Below are 27,317 nucleotides of genomic sequence, written 5' to 3' on the forward strand. Positions count from 1 at the left end.
CCAAAAAAAAAAAAAAAAAAGTTTTTCTTTTAGTTACACTTTAAGCAAATAGTTTTGAATCTGTTGAAAAAAATATTTACCTGAAGATCCTGCCAGTTACTGCTCTTTCTGTTCAAGGGAGACAACACCAAACCACTTCCCATTAATTGGCAGCAGCGTTGTCAGTCTGGTGTGCAAGCTCCTTCAGTTGATCATTGGGTTGCCAATCAGGTCTACCAATGGCCAACTGAAAGCGGAGTTCCACCCTATTTTTCAACTTTGCAGTTTCTGTTACATTAAAAGATCCTGAAAAAGAATTGGATAGTTATTTTTTTTTGTTTCACTTACCTGATTTTTTCTGAAAATTAACTTACCTTCCTTCCACTTCCTCCCTCTGCGGCCGCGGCCCCCGACATCACTTCCTCCTTTGCATTGACTCCTGGGAGATGAGCATTATCAATCCCAGGAGTCAATGCCCTCACCGGTGTCCCTCGTCACTTCCGGGTCAGGTGCGTCATTCCCTGCTGAATGCATTAGAACAGCTTTTGGGCTTGCGCAGAACCAGCTGCGGGATGATGCGCCTGCCCCGGAAGTGTCGAGCTTGGCATTCTGGGACTCCGACATCCAGGAAGAGGACACGAAGAGGGACACTACGGCTTCAGCTACCCACACCGCAGATGGCAGCGCTGGACAAGAAATTTTCAAGGTAAGTTTTTCTTCTTACAGGTACACTAAGCAGGGGACAGTTCAGAGGCTATCGTTGCTTAACCACTTAAGCCCCGGAAGATTTTACCCCCTTCCTGACCAGGGGGTATTTTGCGATTCGGCACTGCGTGACTTTAACGGACAATTGCACGGTCGTGCGACGCTGTACCTAAACGAATTTGGCGTCCTTTTTTTCCCACAAACAGAGCTTTTGGTGGTATTTGATCACCTGTGCGATTTTTTGATCACGGGCTATAAACAAAAAAAGAGCGTCACTTTTGCAAAAATAGCAATATTTTTCACATTTTTTTATATGAAATTCCCCCCAAAAAAATATAAAAATCAAAATTTTTTAACATTTTCGGCCAATTTGTTTTATGCTACCTATGTTTGGTAAAAAAAATCGCAAAAAGCGTATTTTGATTGGTTTGCGCAAAAGTTATTGCGTTTACTAACAAAGGGAGAGATTTTTGTAATTTTTGTTGTTTTTTTTTTTAACGCGTAATGGCGGCGATCTGCGATTTTTTTTGCGGTACTGCGACATTGGGGCGGACAGATCGGACCCTTGACTGACATTTGTGACACTTTTGGGGGTCCCAGTGACATTTCTACAGTAATCAGTGCTATACATATGCACTGTTACTGTAAAAATACACTGGTAGTGAAGGGGTTAACTTTATTTGGGAGGGAGGGGCTGTGTGTGTCCCTAGGGGCGTGCTTTCTACTGTGATTGGCTGTGGCTTCAGCTGTAAGGACACTGATCAACGGATCTACATACTAGATCCGTGTGATCAGTGTCTTTACAGCGAGGAGAATGACAGGTGGCTTGTTTACACAAGCTGCCTGACATTCTCCCTCTCCTCCGCCGATCGCCGAGTGACCGGCGGACATCGGGTCCGCTGGTCACACGCGCGGGGGGGTCCGTGACCACGCGGGAGCGGGAGCGCGCCTCCGGCGGCGCGCGCTCGCTCCCTAGACCCTCACAGGCAAGCGACGTAGACCTACGTTAGTTTGCCTGTGAGGGGCTGACCGCCGACGTAGATAGTCGTGCGGCGGTCGGCAAGTGGTTAAATGCACTCGCCCTGACTGTCCTAGGGGTATTTTTATGCCCAAAAAAATTTTTGCCCGGAACTCCACTTGAAGGAGTTTGCACAGTAGGCTGTCAAGTGCTTTGGTGTTGTCAGCTGGCAACAGGAGTTACTGGTACTGGTAAATTCCCAAAGGAAGAAACTTTGCAAAAGATTCAGAAAAAAAAAAAACAATTTGCCTAAGAATACTGAATAGAGGGCCCAGGGCTGCTGTTAGAAATCATGAGGCCCCCGTAAACCTAGTTGACAAGAACAGTGAAACAAACCTAACAAGCGGCTCCAGCTGCATGAACAAACCACTCATTCATGCAACCAGAATACCTGTGAGAGTGAGCCCTAAGGGCTCTTTCACACGGCCGCTCCGCTGTTCTTATCCGATGCGGGACTTTTTTTTTTTTTCACGGAGCGGATGACACTTGTGTCATCCGCTCCGTATGTCCGCATATCATCCCATCCGTTTGCGGATGATATGCAGACATAATGTAAGTCTATGGGCATTGCGGATGTCAGCAGATGACACCGCTGACATCCGATTTTCCTTCCTTTCCGTTTTTTACTCGGAGGAAAAATAGGGTTCTGTTCCGTTCCAAAAAACGGAACAGAACTGAAAGGAAGAAAATCGGATGTCAGCGGATGGTATTCCGCTGACATCCGCAATGCCATTGACTTACATTATGTCCGCAAATCATCCGCAAAAAAATAGGATGATTTGCGGACAAGCGGAGCGGCCGTGTGAAAGAGCCCTAATTATGTTTTTTCATTATTTTTTAAAATTTTTGTTTTTTATTTTTTACATATTTTTGAACAGCCCTGTGGGAGCTGGTGAAAAAGAAAGGGTCTAAACAGACACCTAACGTCTCACTTTTGAGACAGAGAAAGATTGAGGACACAGATTCCTCAATCCCTTCTCTACAGCCTCAGCTGCAGGGTGAATGAACAGGAGGCACTCTGTACAGAGGCTCCCTGTTCATTGACAAACTGAAGCAATGTAAACACAGGGGGGTTGGTCCCAGTAATTGAGCCGTAATTGAGCCCACTCCTGCTGCTCTGTACCCCCCCTGTTGAACTTATGGGGCCTGGGCCCCATACAAGAGGGCAAGTGCTACTTCCTTATCAGTGGACCTGAGAATGCCAAACATACTGAAATACAGATTTTAGAATTACATACACCTTATTAGGGGATTTCAAATATTGTTACGAAAACTATTATGTAATTTACCTACATTGGGTGGACGGGTTCCAGTGGGTTGATCCCTGACCTTGTGTGATATGATCCCATGAACAACATTTTCAACTGTTTTACTAACAGCTGAGTACCCTTCAAATAAACAATGTATGCCTCAAAATAATTTTTTGAAAACTTGCATTTCTTCCTTTTGTCTTTTTTTGATACAGCCGCCAAATCCAGAAGACCTGTGTGTGATTTGCTTTACAAGTGGGACCACAGGTACTGTCCGTCTGCTAAACATCAGATGACTAGAAAAAATAACATATTCAGTAGATAATATTAGCTTTGAAATGCATTAAAAAAAAAAAAAAAGTCAAAACAATAAAAATTGTATCCTTTGTATGTATGGTAGAGAAAGAAGAGTGCCAAAAGTAAACTGAAAAGACCCCTTTGTTTTATTGGTCTGGTAAGTTTGTGGTAGCACTGGACCAATGAGAATGGAAATTAGTTGTACAGTAATCAATGTGGAATAACATTAAAGGAGTTAAGTTAAAAAGAATGTGTGTAAGGAATTAATTCTGGTCCTAGGCTGCTACCTCCCTGACCTTGATAGACAAATTGTTCAACACACATCTAACTTCTGGGTATGTGGTTAGGAACACCTAGTACAAAAGTTCATCTTGGTTGGAAATTATTCTACAACATTCATTGGTTAGGAACATCAGATGCAACTGTTGGGTTTTGGGTGAAAGGACTCCCCCTTCCATAGGGCTTGGACAATGGTTTGTGATAGAACTATGGAGGAATTCAGTAGGAGCATCAGATAAATCAAATGCTTATCGGGTGAAATTACTTTCCAACTACTCCTAAAGGCTTTGACAATGGTTAGCGATAGAACCATGGAGGAATTAATTAGGAGCATCAGATACAACAAATGCTTATTGGGTAATATTACTTACCTTTCTGAAGGGCTTGAACAAGGGCTGTGATTGAATCAAATTTAAATTGTTGAATAGGAGCATCAGATACAGCCATTGTGTTTTGGGTGAAAGGTCTCCTCCTTCTTCAGAACTTGGACAATGGTTTGTAAAAGGATCAAGATGGAACTGGTCTGGACTATCTGATACAGCCAATGCATTTCACAAGAAAGAGCTTCTCATTCTTCAGAGCTTGGACAATGGTTTGTAACAGAATCATTCAAACTAGAAAGCCTGAGTTAGGGCTGGGTTAGGGCTAGCTCGTTCTAAGAGCAATGTGGACAGCTGGCACTCCACATTGCAGCTAAGACATAGTTACATACTGTAGTTACATAGTTACATATGTCTGCCATTGTTACCGGAAACACTTCCAACACATTTAAGCTGAAAACCCAAGTGTGAGAATTGAGACAATGACCATTCCGGCATCTTTGGTTTGTGATGTTTATTTTATAATGGGGATGGGAGAAGGGAATGAGTGGGATACTCCTCTGGCTCAACTAGGTTCAACTGGGACACTTTGTAGAAAAATGCTTACTAGCGCTGTCCTGACGCCAGCTGAATGCCGACCAATGCTTGGCGCTTTAAATACTGTTCTGCTGAAAGTGCTGAAACTTCGATTTTAACTCCTTGGTTAACTCAGAAGATCTAGGATTGTATTGATCCTTGACTCTTGACACTCTGTCTACCTCAAAAGTCCTGTGTATGACTCCCTCCAGCCCTCTATTGACTGAGGTAGCTCCTTGTAATTGCTTGTGCTGCTGCAACTCTTAACATTGTATACTTGACTCTTCAGGGCCCAACCGCTGACACCCCCTCTACACTTCCAGGGTCCTCTCACTAGAAAACCCTCTTAACACTTCAGGGTCCTTTCACTAGGCAACCCCCTTGACACTTTAGGGTCCTTTCACTAAGATACCCCCTTGACACTTTAGGGTCCTTTCACTAGGCAACCCCCTTGACACCTGCGGGCTCCAGGATCCCTGGGACCTTCAACGGAGTGGTCCCCTCTACACTAGGCAGACCCCTAGAGGCAGTTCACAGTACTCACGACCTTGGAATGCTTTCCTGGAACTGAACCCCTCTTTCTCCACTGGTCATCGGCACAACGGATCCTCTCTGCAGCTCAGCTCCACTCTCCCTTCTGGATTCTCAGGCTCCCTCTACACTAGGCAGACCCCTAGAGGCAGTTCACAGTACTCACGACCTTGGAATGCTTTCCTGGAACTGAACCCCTCTTTCTCCACTGGTCCTCGGCACAACAGATCCTCTCTGCAGCTCAGCTCCGCTCTCCCTTCTGGATTCTCAGGCAGCCACCCAAGACACCCGATCCTTCTGACAAGAGGAGAGACAGCCGTACCCTCCCTCCTGGGACTCTGCTCCCCACCAAAGACGCTGCGTCATGCGTTCCCCTCAAACTAATACCCACTCCCAGAATCTTCTGTGGCAGAATCTGCCTTCTGGGGTAGATACAGGCCTGAATGGGCCACTGATTGGGTTTCCTCCACTGCCCAATGAGAATCCTCTCTTGGAGCCAGTGGGGAGACTCTCCTCTCAGCAGCCACACCTGGGAGATATGACAGTCCAGCTGAAAATCATGGCACCGCTGTTAGGCAGCCAAAGCCCATTACGCTTTTACCTAGCACCTACCTGGTAGGGTGCTACACATAGTTAGTCAGGTTGAAAAAAGACACAAGTCCATCTGGCTCAACCAATACATGTTAGTACGGTCCAAATTCAGCCTTAACTCAGGTTTCTAGTGTATTCCATTCTGATTCTATTTCAAACCATTGTCCAAACCCTGAAGGAGGAGGAGCCCTTTCCCCTGAAATGTGTTGGCGGTATCGGATGCTCAAAACAAACTCCATCTTGAGCCTATTACGAACTATTGTCCAAGACCTGAAGAAGGAGGATCCCTTTCCCCTGAAACGTGTTGTCTCTTTTTTATCCTCTTAAAGCTGAGCTTCAGTGAAAGCAACAATACTCTCTTGCGGTGGGACTGCCCTACCCCCAATTGTAAGGGGGCCACAAAAAAGCAGTTTTTACTTACCTGATCCTCCCTCTGAAGGCTGCTTTAGGTTGTAAGTCTGGTCCTTGCAGCCTCTCCTTCCCTAAGCAGGTCCTCTGATGTCATCAAGAACAATTTAGAGCCCACAGTGCTGCAATGGATGTGAGAACAGTTGAGGGACAGTCCACTGTCAAAGCACAGGAAAGTGGAGGAGAGGACCAGATGTCAGGGGAACAGAGGAGGGAGTATGTAAAAGTGCTTTTCGCTGCTTCCTAGACTTAAGCGAGCATGTAATCCTTACTGTGCCGGGGGGCAGCCCCAATGCAAAGGAGCATTTTTGCTGTCCTCTAGAGATGTGCTTTAACCATTTAAGCCCCGGAAGATTTTACCCCCTTCCTGACCAGGGCCTATTTTGCGATTCGGCACTGCATGACTTTAACGGACAATTGCGCGGTCGTGCGACGCTGTACCCAAACGAAATTGACGTCCTTTTTTCCCACAAACAGAGCTTTCTTTTGGTGGTATTTGATCACCTGTGCGATTTTTTGATCATGCGCTATAAACAAAAAAAGAGCGTCAATTTTGCAAAAATAACATTATTTTTCACATTTTTTTTATATGAAATTCCCCCCCAAAATAAATGTAAAAATCTAAATTTTTTAACATTTTCGGCCAATTTGTTTTATGCTACATATGTTTGGTAAAAAAAATTGCAAAAAGCGTATTTTGATTGGTTTGCGCAAAAGTTATCGCGTTTACTAACAAAGGGAAAGATTTTTGTCATTTTTGCTGTTTTTTTTTTTTAACGCGTAATGGCGGCGATCTGCGATTTTTTTTGCGGTACTGCGACATTGCGGCGGACAGATCGGACCCTTGACTGACATTTTTTAGACACTTTTGGGGTTACCAGTGACATTTCTACAGTAATCAGTGCTATACATATGCACTGTTACTGCAAAATGACACTGGCAGGGAAGGGGTTAACTTTTTTTTGAGAGGGAGGGGTTATGTGTGTCCCTAGGGGCGTGATTCTAACTGTGATTGGCTGTGGCTTGAGGTGTAGGAACAGTGATCAACTGTCCTACATAGTAGAACCGTATGATCACTGTTTCTACACAGGGGAGAATGACAGGCGGCTTGTTTACATCAGCCGCCTGCCTTTCTCCCTCTGCAGCGTCGATCGCCGAGTGACCGGCGGACATCGGATCCGCCGGTCACACGCGGGGGGGGGGGGGGGGAGGGGGTCCGTGACCACCAGATTTACGTCACTCTGCCTGTGAGGGGCTGACTGCCGACGTAAATAGTCGTGCGGCAGTCGGCAAGTGGTTAACCAATAAATGTTTTAAAGGTTATTCCCTCATGAAATGAACTTTTGTACTAGATGCTCCTAACCACACACTCAGACGTTTGTTTTAAGTTACAAAAGTCACAGCAATTAGCCAACATATTTCAGGGGCTTCACAGGCCCCCTTCATCAGGGTTCATCAATCTAAAACCAAAAACCGGATAAGGCAGCTATTCTTGTAGGAAATAATACAATAACGCATTCAGTTTGCTGAGTCACCAGCTGTTTGTTCGTTAGCAATATGTAAATATTTGAAAATCCATGGCCTGTCCACAGCTTCACTTTAAGAAAATCGTTATCAGCAGTTTCTAGAGTTCTAATCCAACAGGTCCCCTTAGAGTCATTGATTCAGTTCTTGCTGCCAATTTGTTGTACATTGTTTGGGCTCTGCTTATTACTCTGATTATATTTTTATTTCACCTATTTTTTTTCTTTTTTACATCAGGTGACCCAAAAGGTGCCATGCTGACCCACAGAAACGTTGTAGCTGATGCTGCCAGTTTTATTAAAAATGTAGAGGTAAGCCTTCGCCTTCCCCGAGATTCAGCAGATTCTTAGCTCAGTTATCAAAAAACCAAGAAAGCATATTTCTGTTCTTAAAAATCCTGCAGATTTATCTGTCTCTTCTTGTAAAGAGTTAAAGTGGTTGTAAACCCTTACATAGACCCAGTAAAGTGACTGACCTCAGGTGATACACAGAGATGAAACAAATCCTCCTGCATAAGTTGTACCTGTTTATCTGCTTTGCTCCTCTACATCGAAGTCCAGAATTGACGCAGCATTTCTGAGCTCCAGAAGGCAGGTGAGGGGGAGCTGAAGTTACACTCTGCAGAGCTCAGTGAGAGCTGATTGGAAGGAAAGGGACACACCTATTCACATAGCACACAGGAACAGAGCTGAGGCTGTAAATCACAGGCTGTGTGCTGGAGATCCCTCCCCATCACTTTTTTTTCTCGGTTTTAGGAAAACTTGTGAGGAGGCAGCAGATAGAAATTAAACTTTAGTACTCTGAACTATGACAAATAAAGATGTAGCACCTCCTAGGTAGGTGCTATGTAAAAGCATTGTTTGCTCCATCTGCTTTTCAGGGGAGCCTGATCTGTAGTTTTGCCTGTTACATATGTCCAAGTGTGATTCACTTGGTCTGAGGGAGTGTCCCCACTGTATCCAATAGGGGAGCCTGTTGGACAGTGGAGGAAACCCAGCCAGTGACACACAGGCTTTTGTGGCTGTCCGAGTGGGAGGGCACAACAGTGGTGCATCCTGGGATAGGTCATAAAAGCCAGGGGCACATGTGACAGGGCGTCTTTGGGCGGGAAGCCAGGTCCCAGGAGGAGGGTGAAGGTTTTTCTCTCCTCCTGTCAGCAAAAAAGGTGGTCACAGGCAGTCGGCCTAGTGGATCAAGTGTGTGATGCTAAGCCAGGAGGTCCAGGATACTGACAAGTGAAGCTGAAGGCAGAGCAGCCCAGGGAAAAACAGTATACGTGAGTACTGGGTAGCTTGCCAGGGGTCTGTGCAGGAAGGGGACCACTCCAGTAGAGAATCAGTGGACAAGGGGCTAGCATGCACGGGAAGTGAGAAAGGGGGTGCCAACTGCCAAGTCAGTACCCTGAAGAGAAATTCAGTCAGGATTCGGAACCTATCTGCTACTTTACTTCAGTGGCAAGGTGAAGCAGCGGCCTTGCCGCACCCATTACAGTTAGTGTCCTCAGAAATTGTGCATAGTTCAAGTTGGAGTATCCCACTCATCCCTTCTCCTATCCAAGTTCTAAAATAAAAAAAAAACCAAATCCCCTGGACTGTTTACTGACTGAGCCAAGTCTTAAAGAGATGAGTTTTACGGACTGTTGCTATAGGTAACCCAGGGGAATTCCACACTCAGCAGCTCCCTAGGGGACAGTGCTACACACAAAATAGAGGGATATGTTTTGTTCATATCTCATGTTAGAGGTTTACAACCACTTTAGGCTGCTTATACACTGAGAGTTTTATTCACTCAGCTAGCAGATTGAACGAGAAAAAACACACACAAGCAGTATGCATGCAGGAATCTCTCTTGCTGTACTATTGTATTCCAACCCCCCGCTTCTTCTTAGAATACACTGATCAGTGCTGCAGCAACTTTCTGCAGAGGCTGACCGAATACTGTTTTTCCAGCAGGACCTTTTGAATAGTAGGATTTATATTATAATAATATAATTATATAGTAGTTAGATTTATATTTATAATATCTATCTATCTATCTATCTATCTATCTATCTATCTATCTATCTATCTATCTATCTATCTATCTATCTATCTATCTATCTATCATATTTAAATATATCTTCATATATAAATTTACAGCATATTACATTTTTGTGTACAGTTATATATATTTGCTAAAATATAAAGATATGGAGCGCAACAAAAAATAAATCACAATATATATTAAATGAAACCACAAACGTGCTGATAGTGGAAGTGAATGTGTCAAACTTTGGTGCTCAGTCAATAAAGAGTGACAATAAATAAATCAAGTCTCTGGTGCCCAAAAAAACATCCAAACAGAAAGTCCAAATAACAGCAGCTGACGTCATCACGAACTGACGAAACGTACGTCGGGAACGTGAGATCGTAACTTCCGGTCAAGAGGAACGCAGGTGGAACGTGGAAGCGGCGCTCCTATCCCTTGTAACCGAGATTCCTGCATTGAAGGCTCTTTTATACTTTGGATGTAGTAAGTGTGATTTTAAAACTATTAAATGGTTTTGTCATGAGATACTGCGCCATGAGAGCCTTTCTTTTTCTCTCTATCCATATCATGGTCCTGATTTAACTCTTGGTCTGGCTACATACTCTCTATGGTGAGAGAGCATTTTTTCTACACCAAGCGCTAATTTAACATTGATGTATGGTCTGGTCGGATCACATGTTGAAAGGAATATGCTTTAGTGACCCCCTATAATCAAGGAGTCCTATATTTCTGGTAAGCATTTATATTTGCTTGCACTGGGTGAACGTGTGGATGTGGAGGCTTTTAGTGCCGGGTCACACTTATGCGATGCGGGAAGGCTGTGAATCCGCAGCCTGTTCCCGCATCGCAAACGCACCCTTGGCAGTTCACACTGCCATATGCGATACGCTGGGGGTGTCAATGAAATGTTAACGACACCCCCAGTTTAATCGCATATCGCAGTGCGATCTTTACAGTTTGCACAGGATCGGATCGCACAAGTGTGAACCACTGTGCGATCCGATCCTGATGCGGCTGAAAAAAAGGTCATGTGGGACTTTTGTGCGGGTGCAGTGTGCGAATTTAGCCATAGCCATAAGTGTATGGCTGAATTCGCACCGCACAGCTGATCGCATGTAATGAAGGAGCAGTGCGCTCCGATATTACATGAGATCGCTGCACTCGCAAGAGTGTGAACCGGCACTTAAGGAATACACTGCTATTAAGTCTAGGATTTTCCATCAGCTGCTGTTATTTGGACTTTCTGTTTGAATGTTTTTTTGAGCACCAGAGACTTGATTTATTTATTGTCACTCTTTATTGACTGAGCACCAACGTTTGACACATTTACTTCCACTATCAGCACGTTTGTGGTTTCATTTAATGTATATTGTGATTTATTTTTTGTTGAGCGTCATATCTTTATATTTTTGCATTTATCCACGTGTACCACGTTTATGTTGCAGCTCACAAGGTTGAAAGAAATTTCACAAAATACACGAATCCACATTTAATTCAGTAATATTTTATTCATCACATTCATTTGCGCAGGTCAATTTGGGGGCTCACACCAACTCCCCTCCTTTCACTTATATATATTTGCTGACCACAGTGCAGGACAGGCAAGGGTGAATGATTGGATGTGTAATGCAATGTTGAACTGTAAGCTGGGAAAGTGTGTTTGGCTTTTTGCACAATGTAGGCTGACTTGTGTCCTCTCTTACTGTACAGAGTACCTTTGCTCCAACGACCTCCGATGTTGAAATCTCTTATCTGCCCATGGCCCACATGTTTGAGAGGGTGGTTCAGGTAAGGACTCTGCTCTGTGCTCCAGTCTGTTATCACTACAGTCACTGTGTGATCTACCGTACTGTATATTGTATTACTGTGTTCCTTCTCTGCTTCTGTTCTCTGCTACATGTAACTAGAAGTTAAAAAAGCTGTGAAACATTGTTCCATATAGAACAGTGGTGGTCAATTATGAGTAATACCAGACAACACTAAAATGTAGCCCTAGACTTTTTTGAGGGACATATAGATAAAGAGCACTAAAGTACATTTATATAACAACATTTTAGTTTTATGTACATCCAATATAAAACAGGAACAGATACATCTAACACAGTGGTTCTCAACTCTGGTCCTCGGGACCCACTAACAGGCCAGATTTTAAGTATTACCTTGGGGGGATGCAGACTAGAATACTGCAATCACTGAGCAGCAAATGAGATCATCTGTGATGTAATTTAGTTATCTTGCAAACCTGGCCTGTTGGTGAGTCCCAAGGCCCGGAGTTGAGAACCACTGATCTAACATATGTCTACTGTAAGGGTTCACAAATAAAAAAATCCATATGTGGACTCAACACATTTCAAATGATCTTCCTCGGGAGCACATGTGAACAGTATCAGTGTAATGGAACCCAATCTTTAAAACAAGAGAATATATTGTCTGCTAGAATCAACGCACTGTGAAACATCTTATTACAAAGGGGGGAGGAGAGATATAGGGGAACCTCTTGTTACATCACCAAGGGGTTACCCAAGTTACTCTGTATGTTTACAATGCTGCTGAAGACTGTCAGAAACAGCATGCCTATTACAGGAGAGGGTAAAACCCTGGGTAAAATGCTACAGGAGTCATTAGAAACAGAGAGTATTCTGCAGGAGACAATCAGAGACTGGGGACATGTTATAAGAGACTGCTAGAGATTAGCGCCATTGCAGCCCCTTTACAAACCAACTTCTCCACTCCTGACTGCTGGGGAATAAGGGCCTCACAACAAGCACCAAAGGGCCACATATGGCCTTCGGGCTACAGCTTGGTGAATGGGGATATAGAGGGTTCCATCCAATCCAAATGGATCTAACACTGTGTCTGTGGGTGTAAGGGCCAGGTGCAAGCAGTGTGATCAGACTGTATGCAATCTTTAGATTGAAGTGGACTTTCCTTGAAAATGGAAAGTCTTCTTTACCAACAGCCTCCACCTGTCACGTACCTGATAGGAGACTGAGATTATGAGGTTGGCCTCTCCTGTATCTCTAGCCCAGGCCCCACTGAAGGTGGAACTGATGGTGACAAGGGACAGGAGAAACACGAGGGCAAGTGGATGTTGATTGTAGAGCCAGCAATGGAGGTCAAGAACAAGATACAAGCAGGACACAGGAACAGCTGAAGACCAGTCAGCACTAAGCATGGGCATGAGCTTTAAATAGGCCGGTTGGCGCCAACAGGAACTATGGATGCACGTGTGTGCATGCCTGCGCAGGTGCACGTGCTTGGTCACCGTTCTGTATGAAATACCATGCGCATGCCTGGGCACCAGCTGTCATACAGGGATTCCCTGACACCACCCCTCTGAACAACCCAAATGGCTCTAACACTATATATATATGGGTGTAGGGGCCAGGTGCAAGCAGTGTGATCAGACTGTATGCAATCCTTAGATTGAAGTTGACCTTCATTGAAAATGGAAACTACTTCATAAAACTCTGGTCCGACCACCTCTGGAGTACTCTGTCCAGTTCTGGTCGCCAGTTCTCAGAAGGGATGTGTTGGAGCTGTAGAGAGTCCAGAGAAGGGCAGCTAAACTAATTAGGGGATTGGAGGACTTTAATTATGGAGAGCGCTTACAAGAGCTTGATTTATTCTCCCTGGAGAAGAGATGCTTGAGAGGGGACATGATAGCAATTTACAAATACCTCAACGGTGATCTCAGCATAGAAAAAAAACTATTCAGTCGCAAGGATTGCATGAGGACACGAGGCCTTACAATGCGATTAGAGGAGAAGCGTTTTAACCTCAGGCAACGCAGGGGGTTCTTTACTGTTAGGGCTACAAGATTGTGGAATTCTCTACCACAAAAGGTAGTTACTGCGGGAAGTATGGCTACTTTCAAAAGTCTCTTGGACGTACATCTCAAGGATCAGAACATTCAGGGGTATGTGGAATGATTGCAGCCACACACACCTACACAGGTTGAACTGGATGGACTATAGTCTTTATTCAATCTCAACTACTATGTAACTATGAACACAAATAGCTTAAACAACAACAACCCCTTTAAAGCATATCGCTCAGGGATACTTCAGAAGCCGGTCAGGTGGTAAATCGAAGACCATCAACTAGATATCAGAATGGGAATTTTTTTTTTTTTTTTTTTAAGCCCGTAGCGTGTGCAACACACTCAAAAGACTCCACCCGGTGCATAAAAAAGTGCACACACACAAAGTGAGAACACAAAAAAGCACAGGGTGTGCGACAACGTATGGTCTGCCCTCCGAAGAGGTAGGACCCGAAACCTCGATCCCCCGGGGCGCAAGACTCCTGACAGGGATATAAGGTACTCATGGTCTGTCTGGCCGAAACCAGACCGACCCCGTTCTTCAGGGGGACTGCCGAAACAGCCCCCACCGAGTCTTAAGTGGGGCTCCCCCGAAGGGAGGCCCCATGAGAGAGGGCGAACTAAGCCAAAAGGCCATATCCACCCCCTCCCAAGACTCAAGGCTGGGCCCGAGGACCCACACACTCCAGTCGTGCAAAAAAGAAAACAAAGGTGACAGTGCAGGTGACGGACTCCAAAGAAAAAGACAGTCAAACAAAAAGGTGGGGAAGGGGAGTGGGGAAAGTGCTTTGGTGCCATGTGAAGAACCAAGGCAGGCCTTCCAGCCTGAATAAAAAAATTCCTCTGGTGCAAGCCAAAAGGCCTGTCCCAAGAGGCAGGTGTGAAAAAGCGAGCTGCCCCTCACCAGTGAGAAATTAAGGCACCCCTGGGCTGCCACCCCAGGGGCACTTACACTACGGGCTTTTCCAATCTCAGCCCCCGGCCAGACCGAGTGTAGCCTATCCCCACCAGCAGACATCAGAACCTGGACAGCTTAGAGAGAGCTTACCTACAACTGGGGACAGGCCATTTACAAGGCCAGATCAAAACCCAGGAGGAGAAAGCCCTCCCCTCGCCGTCCCGTTCCTCAGCCCATTACATCCAGGAGCAGTTCCACCGGTCACCCAACGGCTTTCCTGCTCCCTTCAAACTGGTTAGGACAGTTCAACCCATTCAAATCAGGAGGCGGCGGGCCCCACATGCTTTCCCAGATGACCTACTCCGCATACCTCAATACTCTGAGCGCTCCGGGTTTCGGTCATACTGGTACTAGCTAAGGCCCATACCAACTGATAAGAACAGATACTACACTTGATCTTAGCCAAAAGGCCGAGAAGCGATATCAGAATGGGAATTTTTTATTTTTTTTTTTCCCTTTTAGCCCGTAGCGTGTGCAACACACTCAAAAGACTCCACCCGGTGCATAAAAAAGTGCACACACACAAGGTGAGAACACAAAAAAGCACAGGGTGTGCGAAATCGTATGGTCTTCCCTCCGAAGAGGTAGGACCCGAAACCTCAATCCCCCGGGGCGCAAGACTCCTGACAGGGATATAAGGTACTCATGGTCTGTCTGGCCGAAACCAGACTGACCCCGTTCTTCAGGGGGACTGCCGAAACAGCCCCCACCGAGTACTAAGTAGGGCTCCCCCGAAGGGAGACCCCATGGGAGAGGGCGAACTAAGCCAAAAGGCCATATCCACCCCCTCCCAAGACTTAAGGCTGGGCCCGAGGACCCACACACTCCAGTCTGTGCAAATAAAGAAAACAAAGGTGACAGTGCAGGTGACGGACTCCAAAGAAAAAGACAAACAAAACAAAGAAGTGGGGAAGGGGTAGTGGGGAAAGTGCTTTGGTGCCATGTGAAGAACCAAGGCAGGCCTTCCAGCCGGAATAAAAAATTCCTCTGGTGCAAGCCAAAAGGCCTGTCCCAAGAGGCAGGTGTGAAAAAGGTGTGCATAGTGCAGTGACCAAGGTGCCGAAAAAACTCACAGCGAGCTGCCCCTCACCAGTGAGAAATTAAGGCACCCCTGGGCTGCCACCCCAGGGGCACTTACACTACGGGCTTCTTCAATTTCAGCCCCCGGCCAGACCGAGTGTAGCCCATCCCCACCAGCAGACATCAGAACCTGGACAGCTTAGAGAGAGCTTACCTACCACTGGGGACAGGCCTTTTGCAAGGCCAGATCAAAACCCAGGAGAGAAAGCCCTCCCCTCGCCATCCTGTTCCTCAGCCCATTACATCCAGGAGCAGTTCCACCGGTCAGCCAACGGCTTTCCTGCTCCCTTCAAACTGGTTAGGACAGTTCAACCCATTCAAATCAGGAGGCGGCGGGCCCCACATGCTTTCCCAGATGACCTACTCCGCATACCTCAATACTCTGAGCGCTCCGGGTTTCGGTCATACTGGTACTAGCTTAGGCCCATACCAACTGATAAGAACAGATACTACACTTGATCTTAGCCAAAAGGCTGAGAAGCGATATCAGAATGGGAATTTTTTTGGTTGAAAATGTAATCTTTATTTGCATAAAAGATATACAAAAAACAATACTTTTGTCGGGGTACATTCTCCCCTGTACTGCGACGCAGCGCATAAATACACTACATTACAATACATTTCCGGTCATACTAATAAATACATTCAATCACATACATTCATTCTGCGGTATGATGCCTGATGTGGTGTGCGGAGTAAGGATACCCCGTGCCATCACATCATGCATGACGCCGCAATACCCCTGAAGCATGAAACTAAAAACATTGTCTATACGTTGCATTACTCATAACTGTTTCAATACTATAACATTTTCAATAAGCAACAGGTGTGATGGGGGGTGGGAGAGAGGGGTAAGGGGAGGGGAATGAAATCACAGGCCCGAAGCTTTATTGAATGGACAAAGACACGCAAGGGAGAGTGGGGGAAGGGGAAATCTTCAGACCTCCTCTTCCTCCATGAGATCCATCAGGTTATAGTCTCTGAGCAGACTGTGAACCAGTCTGCGACAGTCCTCAATGGACATCCTCTCCCGCTGGTGGATAAGGCGCTTTCTGGCGCACCATAAAGCGTCCTTAAAGCAACACAACACCCGCCAGGCGTTGTCAATGTCCTCCTGTGTAAAAGTACCATGAAAAAGTCCATTCAGCACAGCAAAATGTGTGATGGCAGTCTGTGAAACAAAGTCTCTAAGTTCAGGTTCCAAGGCCCTCAACAGGCTCTGTGCAAATGAGCACTCCCAGAAAACGTGAAAAGACGTTTCCTCGTGGATGATACAAAAGGGGCAGTGCCTGTATCTGCACAAGTTTCTGGCATGCATAAATGTCCTGAGTGGCAGCCCTCCCTGGACAGCCAGAATGGGAATGATCCACCAAATGCCATCCTGAGATTAGGGAATCTTAAAAACAAAATGAGCAAACAAAGGGTGCAGGGGCCTAGTACATTACTGTTCTAATTCATTGAGTATAAAACCAAGTGAGTATACACTCACAAAAGCCAAGGAATAAAAGCTTAGTACAAACACTGAAACCACGATAGTGATCCAGAAGATGGAACTCGCAGAGTCCTAGTATGAATCAGACTATCACTGATGCTTTTTGAGGAACATGTCCTCTTCTTCAGAGCAAAATAGTCACTACCATCTTTCTCTTCTTGTATGGAGAAATTTTCTCTAGCCCCTCCCACTTAAGGGGAGGGGTTGACCTGTCAACCCAACCTTCACAAGCCAGCCTCCAGAACCCCCAGCACCCAACACATCATACATCGCTGGTAATCCTAACAAATGACACCATGCCTCTTGATACCTCACCCCAGTCCAGCAGTTATCAAAAATACAAAAACTCAAAACAAAAATCAAAGCTCTATCAAGCTCAAGCTGATCTTTGTTTATTGGTTTTTGATTTGCGTCTCCCACTACTGAGAAACATCAATGCTGTTTCAATTCTCAAATGGAACCGTACAGCAAGTAGTTGGGGAATATCACATGCTTGCGCCTTATTTCATACATTATTGACCATGGATTACTTGTTGTTTGCTTGCTTCTTATATACACAAATGTATATGTTTTTATAAAGATTTTTTAAAAATGTTCAAAAAAGATACTTTTTATATAGTTATGTTTTGATTGCCTTTAAAATCCCATTCAATGAGGATAAAATTTGGTTAAAAAATAAGGGATGATGGCAATCGCACCTACAGCCACCTGAGATATTATATTTTTCAAGGTGAGGCACTGTGACATTACTCGGGTCTCCCAGAAACTTTGTATTCCGGGGCCAAACTTTTGGGGTTTTATTTTGTTTTTTTTTTTTATAAAAGTTTTATTTTTGGAGTATGTTTAGAGCTATCTGTATTTTGGATTGGGACTTTCAATAAAGAAAAAACTCCCATTTTTATAAAAATTATGACTTCAACCATCAGATAGGATGAAGAGAAGTGCTCCTTACTAAAAGTGCTCAAGTGCTTAAACAAATAAATATATTCCAAAATCAATATGAAATCAATTCAAGTGCCAATATTGGAAGATGAAGTGCCCATGTGCATAACACATAATAAATACATAAAAATATATTATAATGTATATAAAAGTCCATCCAAAGTCCAAAAACTTCAGAACACACTGGTGATTTAGAATTTTAGGTTCTATAATGCACCTCCAAATGTGTGCCACCACTGCCACCAGTGCTCGCAGCTTACCAAAAGTTGTTAACCTCAAGATTATAAGAGGTTAAGATGGCATACAGAAACTCTCTGTACTCACAGTAGAAGCAGCCCGGCTCCCCACTTGATGGCTTTCACCAAAGCCCCTGCCTCCAATAAGTCTCCATCAAGGGATCCATGTATCCCTCAAAAGAAAATAAACCAAACTCCATGGCCCAGTATCAGCCAGGAAGAGGGAATTCTTCAAAAGTAAAGGTACTCACAAACATCTAAGAGTATCGGACATTTACAACAGCATCGCTGCCCAATATGCTCCTTCTTACGTGTTTCATGTTAAATCATGTCTTCAGGAGACAGGGAAGCCATGTTCAGACAGCTAGATGATGTTGGACATCTTCCAAAAAAATGTATCCCTTTCCCAGTCCACTAAAATTGTGCTTTTGTCCCCACTGGGGGGGGGGGGGGTGTTACTTTTATTCCCTGACCTGAACTTTGCAAGATGACAAGTAAGGAAATAAGCTGGGTTTGAAACTGAGAATTGTTTGTTTAAGTTTTCACTGGTGCAAGTTGAAAAATGAATTTTATTGGTTTGGTCTTACTCTTATCATTCTATGAACCTTCCTCCTGTATGTCCCATGCTGACACCTCTTTGCTTGTCCATCAGACGGTGGTCTTCTGCTCTGGAGCCAAAGTAGGATTTTTCCAAGGGGACATACGTTTACTAACAGATGATATGAAGGTTCTGAAGCCGACAATGTTCCCCACTGTGCCAAGACTACTCAATCGTATCTACGACAAGGTATAGGAAGATTTTAATTTCAGAGCGACGAGGGCATTTGCCTTTGGCTTAACGATACTTGCCAGGCCAGGTTGCCAATTCAGTTTCGGCTTGTGTAGAAGTGTAATGTATCATCCATTTAGGTACATTCAGTTTCTATTTTAGAACAGTTTGAGATGCTTCTGAGCTCCTTCAACAATCTTTCAACAACATTATTTTGTGCCCCCACTCTGCACTTATGGTGCTCTCTTTCCCTGAAATAAGCTTTTCACATCAATTAGAGATACAAGCAGCCGTGTAAAATAAAATAATTTAGGCAGCATTTATAAACAAACATTAAGGCTACGTTCACATGTAGGCGTTTTGGGGAATTTTTCAGTTCTAAGGATCAGCTCAAAAAACACCCAACAAGACAAATCCTATTAATTTCTATGGCCCCTGTTCACATCTGAGCATTTCGACGCCTTGAGCAAAATGCCCGACGCTCCAAAAAGTACATGAGCTTCTTTTTGGGCAGATTAGAGGCGTTTTTGTTAGATGTCAATGCCTTTCTCCAAACACCTGCAAAAAACGCCTATAAAAACGCCTGTAAAACGCTTGTAAAAACGCATATAAAAAATGCCTGAAAAACGCTTATAAAATAGCAACACCTAGATGTGAATGTAGCCTTAGTGCCGGTGTTCCGTGAGAATTACCTACCCGTGAGAAAAACCTACCCCCGTCACTTCCGGTTCACGGTAGTGTGTGTAACGCGAGCAGTTACATTAAAACAGCTGTGCTGCACTATGAGTCATCTCCGCTCCTGTCCCGGTCACTTCCCTGCTCTCGGCTACTAAATATAAAAGCGGCGGCGGGTGTATAAAAAGATAAATCACGGAGCCGCCAGCCGCTTTTATATTTACTAGCCAAGATCAGGGAAATGACCGGGACAGGAGCGGAGATGACTCATAGTGCAGCACAGCTATTTTATGTCACCGCCGCGTCGGTAGGTTTTTTTAACGGACACCGAGATCGTTTCAGACTAGTGCGCATGATCCTCAGCTCTTCCATTAGGTATCCGGGGCTGTGAGCATGCGCACTGCTGCGCTGCTCAGCTGTTCTTGGCCGGAAGTGACGAGAGGTAGGTTTTTCTCACGGGGTAGGTAATTCTCACGTTACACCGGTTCACACTAGGGCGACCTGTGAGGCGACCTGGTCGCCTCACAGGTCGCCGCAGGTCGCCTCCCATAGGGAAGCTACGGACCCGTTCTAATAGGAGCGACACAAGTCGCTCCGACCTAGAAAAAGGGTCCGGAGCTTCTTTGGGGCGACCAGGAGGCGACCGCCATAGACTTCAATGTTATGAAGTCCGTGGCGGCCGCTCCGAGGTCGCGGCGCGCTGCTCGCACCGCGACCTCGGAGGTCACCACCTAAAGTAGCGTCGCGGTAGTGTGAACCGGCGCTTAAACATGCTTCAGTTTGTTACTGTAAATAATAGTTTGTTTATAAGCGCTGTATTCAAGTGGGATTAGCCGAAAATATTTTATTTTAATCTTTCAACAATCTTTTTGTCCAAAGCTGGCCATAAATTATACAAATTTCTTGTGCAATTACTGTACAATTTCCCTTAGATTTACTTTCAACTATATACAAGTGCAAGAGCCTGCCTGATTGGATACCCATTGAAAGTGTTGTTTAGGTTTGCCCTCTTATTTTGTAGTTTTTGGTAAATCTAGAGGAAAATTGTAGATGACAACTATAAAATGTATGGCCAGTCTTACTTTTAACTTCCTTTCCGACCCCTTTCTGCCTTCCTTCTGCGATTTCTTCTGGATTTCTTCTGACCTCTTCCCCCCTCTATTCTACTGTTCTTCTTTTTCCCCCTTTGTGACCTTGTTCTGTCCTCTGAACTCATTCTGAACTTTTTCTGATCTGCTTCTATCCTTCTGACCTCCTTCTCTCCTTCCGACCTGTTTTTGTACTCTTTCTGCCCCTCTTTATTTCTCTTCCTTGTTTCCTTCTGACCTTATCTCTCCTCTTTCTGTTGTTCTAATGTTCTTCTGTCCTCCTTGTGTCCTCCTTCTCACCTACTTCTGAACTCATTCTGACCTTTTTCTTACCTGTTTATATCCATCTCCTGATCTCCTTCTATCCCTAAGCTGACATCCTTCGGTCCTCTTTCTGACCTGCTTCTGCTCTCCTCCTGTTCCTTTTATCTCCTCTGTCTGACCTCCTTATCCTTCTGTCTTTCTTCTGACATAATTCTTCTCCTTCAATCCTTTTGCTGACCTTCTTCAATCTTATTTATAACCTCTGTGGGTCCTCCTTCTGACCTTCTTCTGCCCTTCTGAACTCTTTCTGTCCTTCTTCCAGTGTTAATTTAATTGACGAAAATATTTTCGTTGATGAACTTAACACTATTTTAGTCGACTAAAATACAACTAAAACTAAAAAAAATTAGATGACTAAAGAAGGACTAAAACTAAAATGGCATTTTAGTCAAAAGACTATGACAAAAACGAAATTGAAAATTGGACTACAAAATAACACTGGTTATATGTCACAAAGGCTAAATCTGTGTCTGTAGTGCATGTTAAAACCTTAATACCGTAAATAATAATAACATGTAGAGCTGCACAATTAATCGTTAAAAAATTGTGATCTCGATTCAACTCCCCTCACGATCTTAATCCGTCATTTCCACGATTCATGCAACAGTGCTCACAGCTGTCCAAGGAAAAAAAAAAAAAATATCAGAAAATTGCTCAGTGCTGAGAGATAAAGAGAAACATTGTATCAATTGGTTCTTTTTGATCAAAGGGATGAACTTTGGTCTGTAAATGAGGTCAGTTTATCCCTTAAAGACTAAGCCTTTTTCTGACATTTGTTGCTTACAAGTTAAAATCAGTTTTTGCTAGAAAATTACTTAAACACCCAAATATTATATATATATTTTTAGTAGAGACCCTAGAGAATAAAATGGCAATATTTTATGTCACGTGTATTTGCGTAGTGGTCTTTTAAACACAATTTTTTGGGAAAAAATACACTTCAATTCATTTTTTAAAAAAAAGCTAAACAGCAAAAGTTAGCCCAAATGTTTTGTATAATGTTAAAGATGATGTTACGCCGAGAAAATCGTGAGAAAATTGTGATCTTTACTTTAAGCATAAAAATAGTGTTTTTCATTTTATCCAGAATCGTGCTTAGATTTTTACTCCAGGAGTATATAATGAGTTTGGAAGTTCTAGAGAAATGCTTACAATTTAACTAAACTCATTAGATTTTAGTTGACCAAAATGTACTGGAGACTTTAATAGGCTAAAATGCAACTAAAACTATTCAGATGACTAAAATACAACTAAATCTAAAATAGCATTTTAGTCAAAAGACAATGAAAACCAAACTGGAATTTGATGTCAAAATTAACACTGCCTTCTTCTGACCTTCTTCAGTCTACCTGCTGATTTCCATCCATCTGTCCTACTTCTGGCCTCCTTCTGTCCACTGTGAATGTGAAGAACTGTGTAGGCTTAGGCCCCTTTCACACAGGCGGACCCTTCAGATCCACCTGTCAGTTTTTTTGGCGGATCTGAACGGTCACCCCATGCATCTCTATGGGGCATCGGATGTCAGCAGAGACATGTCTGCTGACATCCGATCCGATCCATCAAATCTGGATGGGTGGAAACCCTATTCCATCCCTTCAGCGGATCGTATGGGATCAGTCAATTTTTAAATCGACTTTTGTTGAGCCGGGTGCTTGTAGAGCTACCAACAGCTTGAATTTTGTCCAATTAGGCAGAAATCCCCCAATATTCGAGCTGTCTATGGCCAGTCTAAGGTTCACTGATAATACCTTGTTTCAAAAACCCCACCAGATACAAAGTGGAGCTCAGACACCATTCAAGAAACGCCTGCTGGAGTTTGCTGTGGCGTGCAAGTTTGCTGAAGTGAAGAAGGGCATAATCCGGAGAGACAGCATCTGGGACAAACTAATATTCAAGAAGGTCCAGGTCAGTGGTGTCTCCTGTTCATAATCTCCTTTCCTGTATAGAAAATATTCCAGCAGCAGAGAGGCTTTTCATACCCCTGCTGGTAGATTGGGTAGCAATTGTGTTTGGAGGCCCTATCTCCCCACCATGACTGGCTGCTGAGATAAGAATTTGGCTAGGATAGATTTCCATTGCTAACTGTTATTATTTTCCCCTATCATTCAGGTGCTCTCGTCCCCCACCCCTTCCTAGGCCAAAATATTGATCGGAAAATGTAAATATTTGTACGGAATTTTTTTATTAGAACATTTGCCAGCCGATCAATGTACGTTTAGCTGCTTGCCATCTGCTGTCTGTAGACACTTTAAGGCTGGGTTCACATATGTGGGAATTGGATGCAAGTGGAGTCGGTTCACACAGGTCCGGGGCGGCTGCAGCTTTCGCAGAGTTGATTGCAAAAGGGTCCTGTGCATGTTTGGTTCAGGTGTGAATTCGGGCAAAATATTGGACCTGAATCGCACCTGAACCGGTGAACAGACACGCACTGGACCCCAGGCACAAGCCTGTGGCCGCACATATGTGAACCCGGCCTAAAGGAAAAATATAACGGTTTGGGGTCATTTTATGTTATGTTTAAATCTTTTGAAACTGATGACTTAGTTTACTACTTATAAACAAATCATTTTACAATCGAACTTTTAATACATGGTGCACCCATAGCACTGGTGTCACTATGAAGTCTCTAGAGAGAGTGTAGCAGAAGCTGTTTGCTTTCAGATTGTCTCTCTGTGACTGAAACTCCATATGGCTGCATCTGAAAGGAACAGATAGGGAAGAGTAGGTAGAAGGGAAAAGATAGAGGATTCAGTTCACTAATTCATTCAAATAAATAGGAAGGAGGAGTAGGCAGTTCACTGATTTATTTAGATCTTTGAATATTTAATTTACAGGATAGTTTCGAATTTTGTCAGCGTACAAAAATAAAATCACAAAAATGTTTCCTCATCTCAAATTAAGACATTAGGGATATAGAAGAATAAATCAAAGTTGTTTTAGTTGAATATCCACCTGAGCAGTCTTAGTGTCTGAAAGGCACAGCGGTACAGTTTGGTTGGGGCACTTTGGTTTGGTTTTTGCTGATTCCAGTGTTTCCGTGTCTATGGAATATGTGCAGCATTAACTGTGTATATATTCTTTCTGCTATCCACAGGAAACTATGGGTGGACGCGTCCGAATCATGGTGACGGGTGCTGCCCCGATATCAGAGAATGTTCTATCTTTCTTAAGAGCCTCTCTGGGATGTCAGGTAATTTCCAGTTCCATTATTCAACTCCATCCGTTGCTTCCAGTTAGTATTTGGGAATGACACAGTTTGCGCAAATGATTTGGCGGCAGTGGCAAAGCAATAAGCATGTCTGAAAATCTAAAAACGAATCAAACCAAGCTAATTCCTAATCCTGACACTAAACTTTCCCCAACCAGTACACCCAACCCTCTCTCTACCCTAACCCATCCCGTCAACCCTAACCCCTAAACCCATCCCCTGTCTACCCTAACCTCTAAACCCAACCCCACTGACTACCCTAACCCCTAAACTCACCCCCTGTCTGCCCTAACCCCTAAATCCAACCCCCTGACTACCCTAACCTCTAAACCCAACCCCCTGTCTACCCTAACCCCTAAACCCACCCCCTGTCTTCCCCAACCCCTAAACTCACCCCCTGTCTGCCCTAACCCCTAAATCCAACCCCCTGACTACCCTAACCTCTAAACCCAACCCTCCTGACTACCCTAACCCCTAAACCCACCCCCTGTCTACCCCAACCCCTAAACCCACCCTCTGTCTGCCCTAACCCCTAAATCTAACCCCCTGACTACCCTAACCTCTAAACCCAACCCTCCTGACTACCCTAACCCCTAAACCCACTCCCTGTCTACCCTAGGAGTGAGGAAGAGTTAGAAGGGTTTTATTGCTTAAGCAGCATCTAGAGAAGGGGCCTACTAACATTCAGTACAAGGGCTGCATCGTACTGTATATTTTATGAATTTTCATGGGCTGAAAAAAAATCCTCCTCAGAGTCTCCCCTAAAAGTCACCATCAGAGTCCCTTTCTTAAACCAGGGTTCCTATTAGATTCCCCCTTACATCAGGGATCTCATCAGAGTCCCTTCCTAACACCAGGGTCCCTAATAGAGTCTCCCCTTACATCAGAGTTTCTCTCAAAGTCCCCATTATATCAGAATCACTCTTAATATAAGAGTCAACATCCCAGTCCCTCTTACATTAGTGGCCTTATGTAGACCATAGGCAGCCTCTGCAGACCCTAACCCTCAATCTATGCACTTTGGGTATATTCCACTTACCCTATCAAGGGGCCGGATAAAATCATGGAGCAGGTTGGATGTGGCCTGTAGGCTGTAGTTTGGAAACCTGTCATCTAGATCTATCATATTATTTACCCCTAAGGATCTCCCCAATTTTATCAGACCAGTTAAGCAGTTCTAAGCCCTGAGGAAGAGGGACCCTTTGATTCCCTGAAACATATTGGCTTTTAACAATGCAAGAGTCTGAATGCACTTCATACATTCTGCTTTTGGTGCTTTCCTCCTTGCACCCTATCTGTGTCCCCGCTAGGCAGATTCAACCTCTCTGATTGTCTTGCTCACCATTGGCACTTTCACAGGAAGTGATGGATAGTTTTTAAAATGTTTTAAAATTTTACAGCTGCCAACAAAATCCCCAGTGGGAACACCTGTCCCGCTGGCTACTGGGGATTTCCCCTTAGAGAGATTTTCTCTCACCACCTCCTGTTGTTTGACAGGATCAGAAAGTAAAGGACAATCTGCAGATGGAATTGGAATGCAGACGGAAATACAATTATAAGAAAAAAGCTTCCTGGGTGTTTTACCTTTCCCTATGTTTTGCAAAAGAATTATAAAAATCTTGGCTTTAGATAGACCTCAACATTTAGGCTGGATTCACACTTCTCTGTTCCTGTGTGCTGCGTTAAGCCACATGCGTCAAAGTATGCTGTGTCATGTTAATGTGCATTGTGTTAGGGCTCGTTTCGCTTGCAGTGCCATTAATTGTGAATAGCACCCCAAATGCGGCAAGTAAATGTGTGGTTTTCTGCGTGCAAAAACGCACAGTAAAAACCCTTCCTGAGCTACTTTGCTGCGTTTGCTTTGTGTAGGGCAAAAAATGACAAAAAAGGACACACAGCGCAAATCGTAATATATAAAGTGACTGGTGCCAAAATTCTTGTGTAGGTGGGTAAAAACTGTGCAATATTGCAAATAAATAAATGAATAGTAAATTAATAAATTAAATAATTCATCCTACTCTGAATCATACAGTGTGAAATCAAGTGCAAATACATATGCGTGATAGAAGGCAAATCAATATACCATACAATGGTGCATAAATAATTTAAATATGAATAAATAAATAAATAAAGTTCCAAAAAAGTCCCAAAAAAGTCCTTAAGCAAGTAGCCAGTGCAGGTGCAATGTGCTTAAGTGCTCTTTATTGTACAATCCGTGCCAAAAAGATAAGGTGCAATGGTGAGGGGGTTCACTCCCCGTGGATACTTCCACTTACCAGACTGCCAGGACCCCTTAGCAATATTGCATGTGGGTCAAACGCACTTAGCCCGGTGTGGGTCTTTTCTTTTCCTTTGAGACTAGTCTTGTGGACTCCAATACCCAATCTTTCCTCAATAAGCCAAAGAATGTGGGACCATAGGAAGGAAAAACTCAAGATAGTGTAATCCCGTTTCATAAGCTTTATTAAATAATGCAGAAAAAAACTCACATTTCAGGAGTGATAACAAGCCTTTAGTGAAGATACAATCTCCTATGCAGAAAGAACTTCCGGACTTGCGGTGACTGCACGGGTTGTGCTGGTCCCGGCTTGCGTTCCACCGAGACTGGAAGTGACGTAAGCTTCAAACGTGAGCCGGAAATTGCGTCGTCGCGTTTCACCCTCCTCCAGGGCTGGAAATCAATGGGCTGCCCTATGCAAATCATGCAGAAAAACGTTAAAGGGGTCTAAAATGTGGGGATGCATGCACAACAGCTAGACGCCCATGTGCTCGAGCCTTAAGTAAATCTCTTTAGTAGAGACACAGTCTGTAATAAATTATTGTGACAAGGGTTCTAATAGTTTCCTAATTCATTCAAGACAGTTCTAGCTGTAGATATGCTTTCAAGGCAGTTCTTTGCGGTGTGTTAACACAGGGGTTGTCGTACGTTATTTTATGCGTTAACCTGCATTGCATTAAGGCAGTTCATACAAAATGAGTAGGCTGCTAATGCATCTTAACATGGCTAAAATCATACAACATGACCCTTTTATAATAATGTAATGCACTACCATGTGTTGCTGCTGCTACAATCCAGGTGTATTGCCTTGGTGTGCTGGGGTGCCATTCACAATGAAAGACACTTCAGTGCAGCCAATTGTGTTACACGTGTTACCACATGTTGCAGTAACACATGCATTACCACAACACAGAACTTTGAATTTGTCTTATAGGATT

General features: G+C 44.0%; 1 protein-coding gene across 1 annotated transcript in view; it reads left to right on the forward strand.

The window, feature by feature from the left end:
- Nucleotides 1–27,317, forward strand: part of ACSL5 (acyl-CoA synthetase long chain family member 5) — a 103,349-nt gene that overhangs the window by 58,695 nt on the left and 17,337 nt on the right. Inside the window, exons 9-14 of the mRNA XM_082268373.1 lie at nt 3,168–3,219; nt 7,716–7,789; nt 11,217–11,294; nt 18,690–18,824; nt 22,664–22,798; nt 23,988–24,083. Coding sequence (XP_082124499.1) covers nt 3,168–3,219; nt 7,716–7,789; nt 11,217–11,294; nt 18,690–18,824; nt 22,664–22,798; nt 23,988–24,083 — 570 coding nt within the window. The remainder of the gene's footprint in view (nt 1–3,167; nt 3,220–7,715; nt 7,790–11,216; nt 11,295–18,689; nt 18,825–22,663; nt 22,799–23,987; nt 24,084–27,317) is intronic.

This window comes from Pelophylax lessonae (genome assembly GCF_965119305.1).
Source record: "Pelophylax lessonae genome assembly, chromosome: 9".
Classification (NCBI taxonomy): Eukaryota; Metazoa; Chordata; class Amphibia; order Anura; family Ranidae; genus Pelophylax; species Pelophylax lessonae.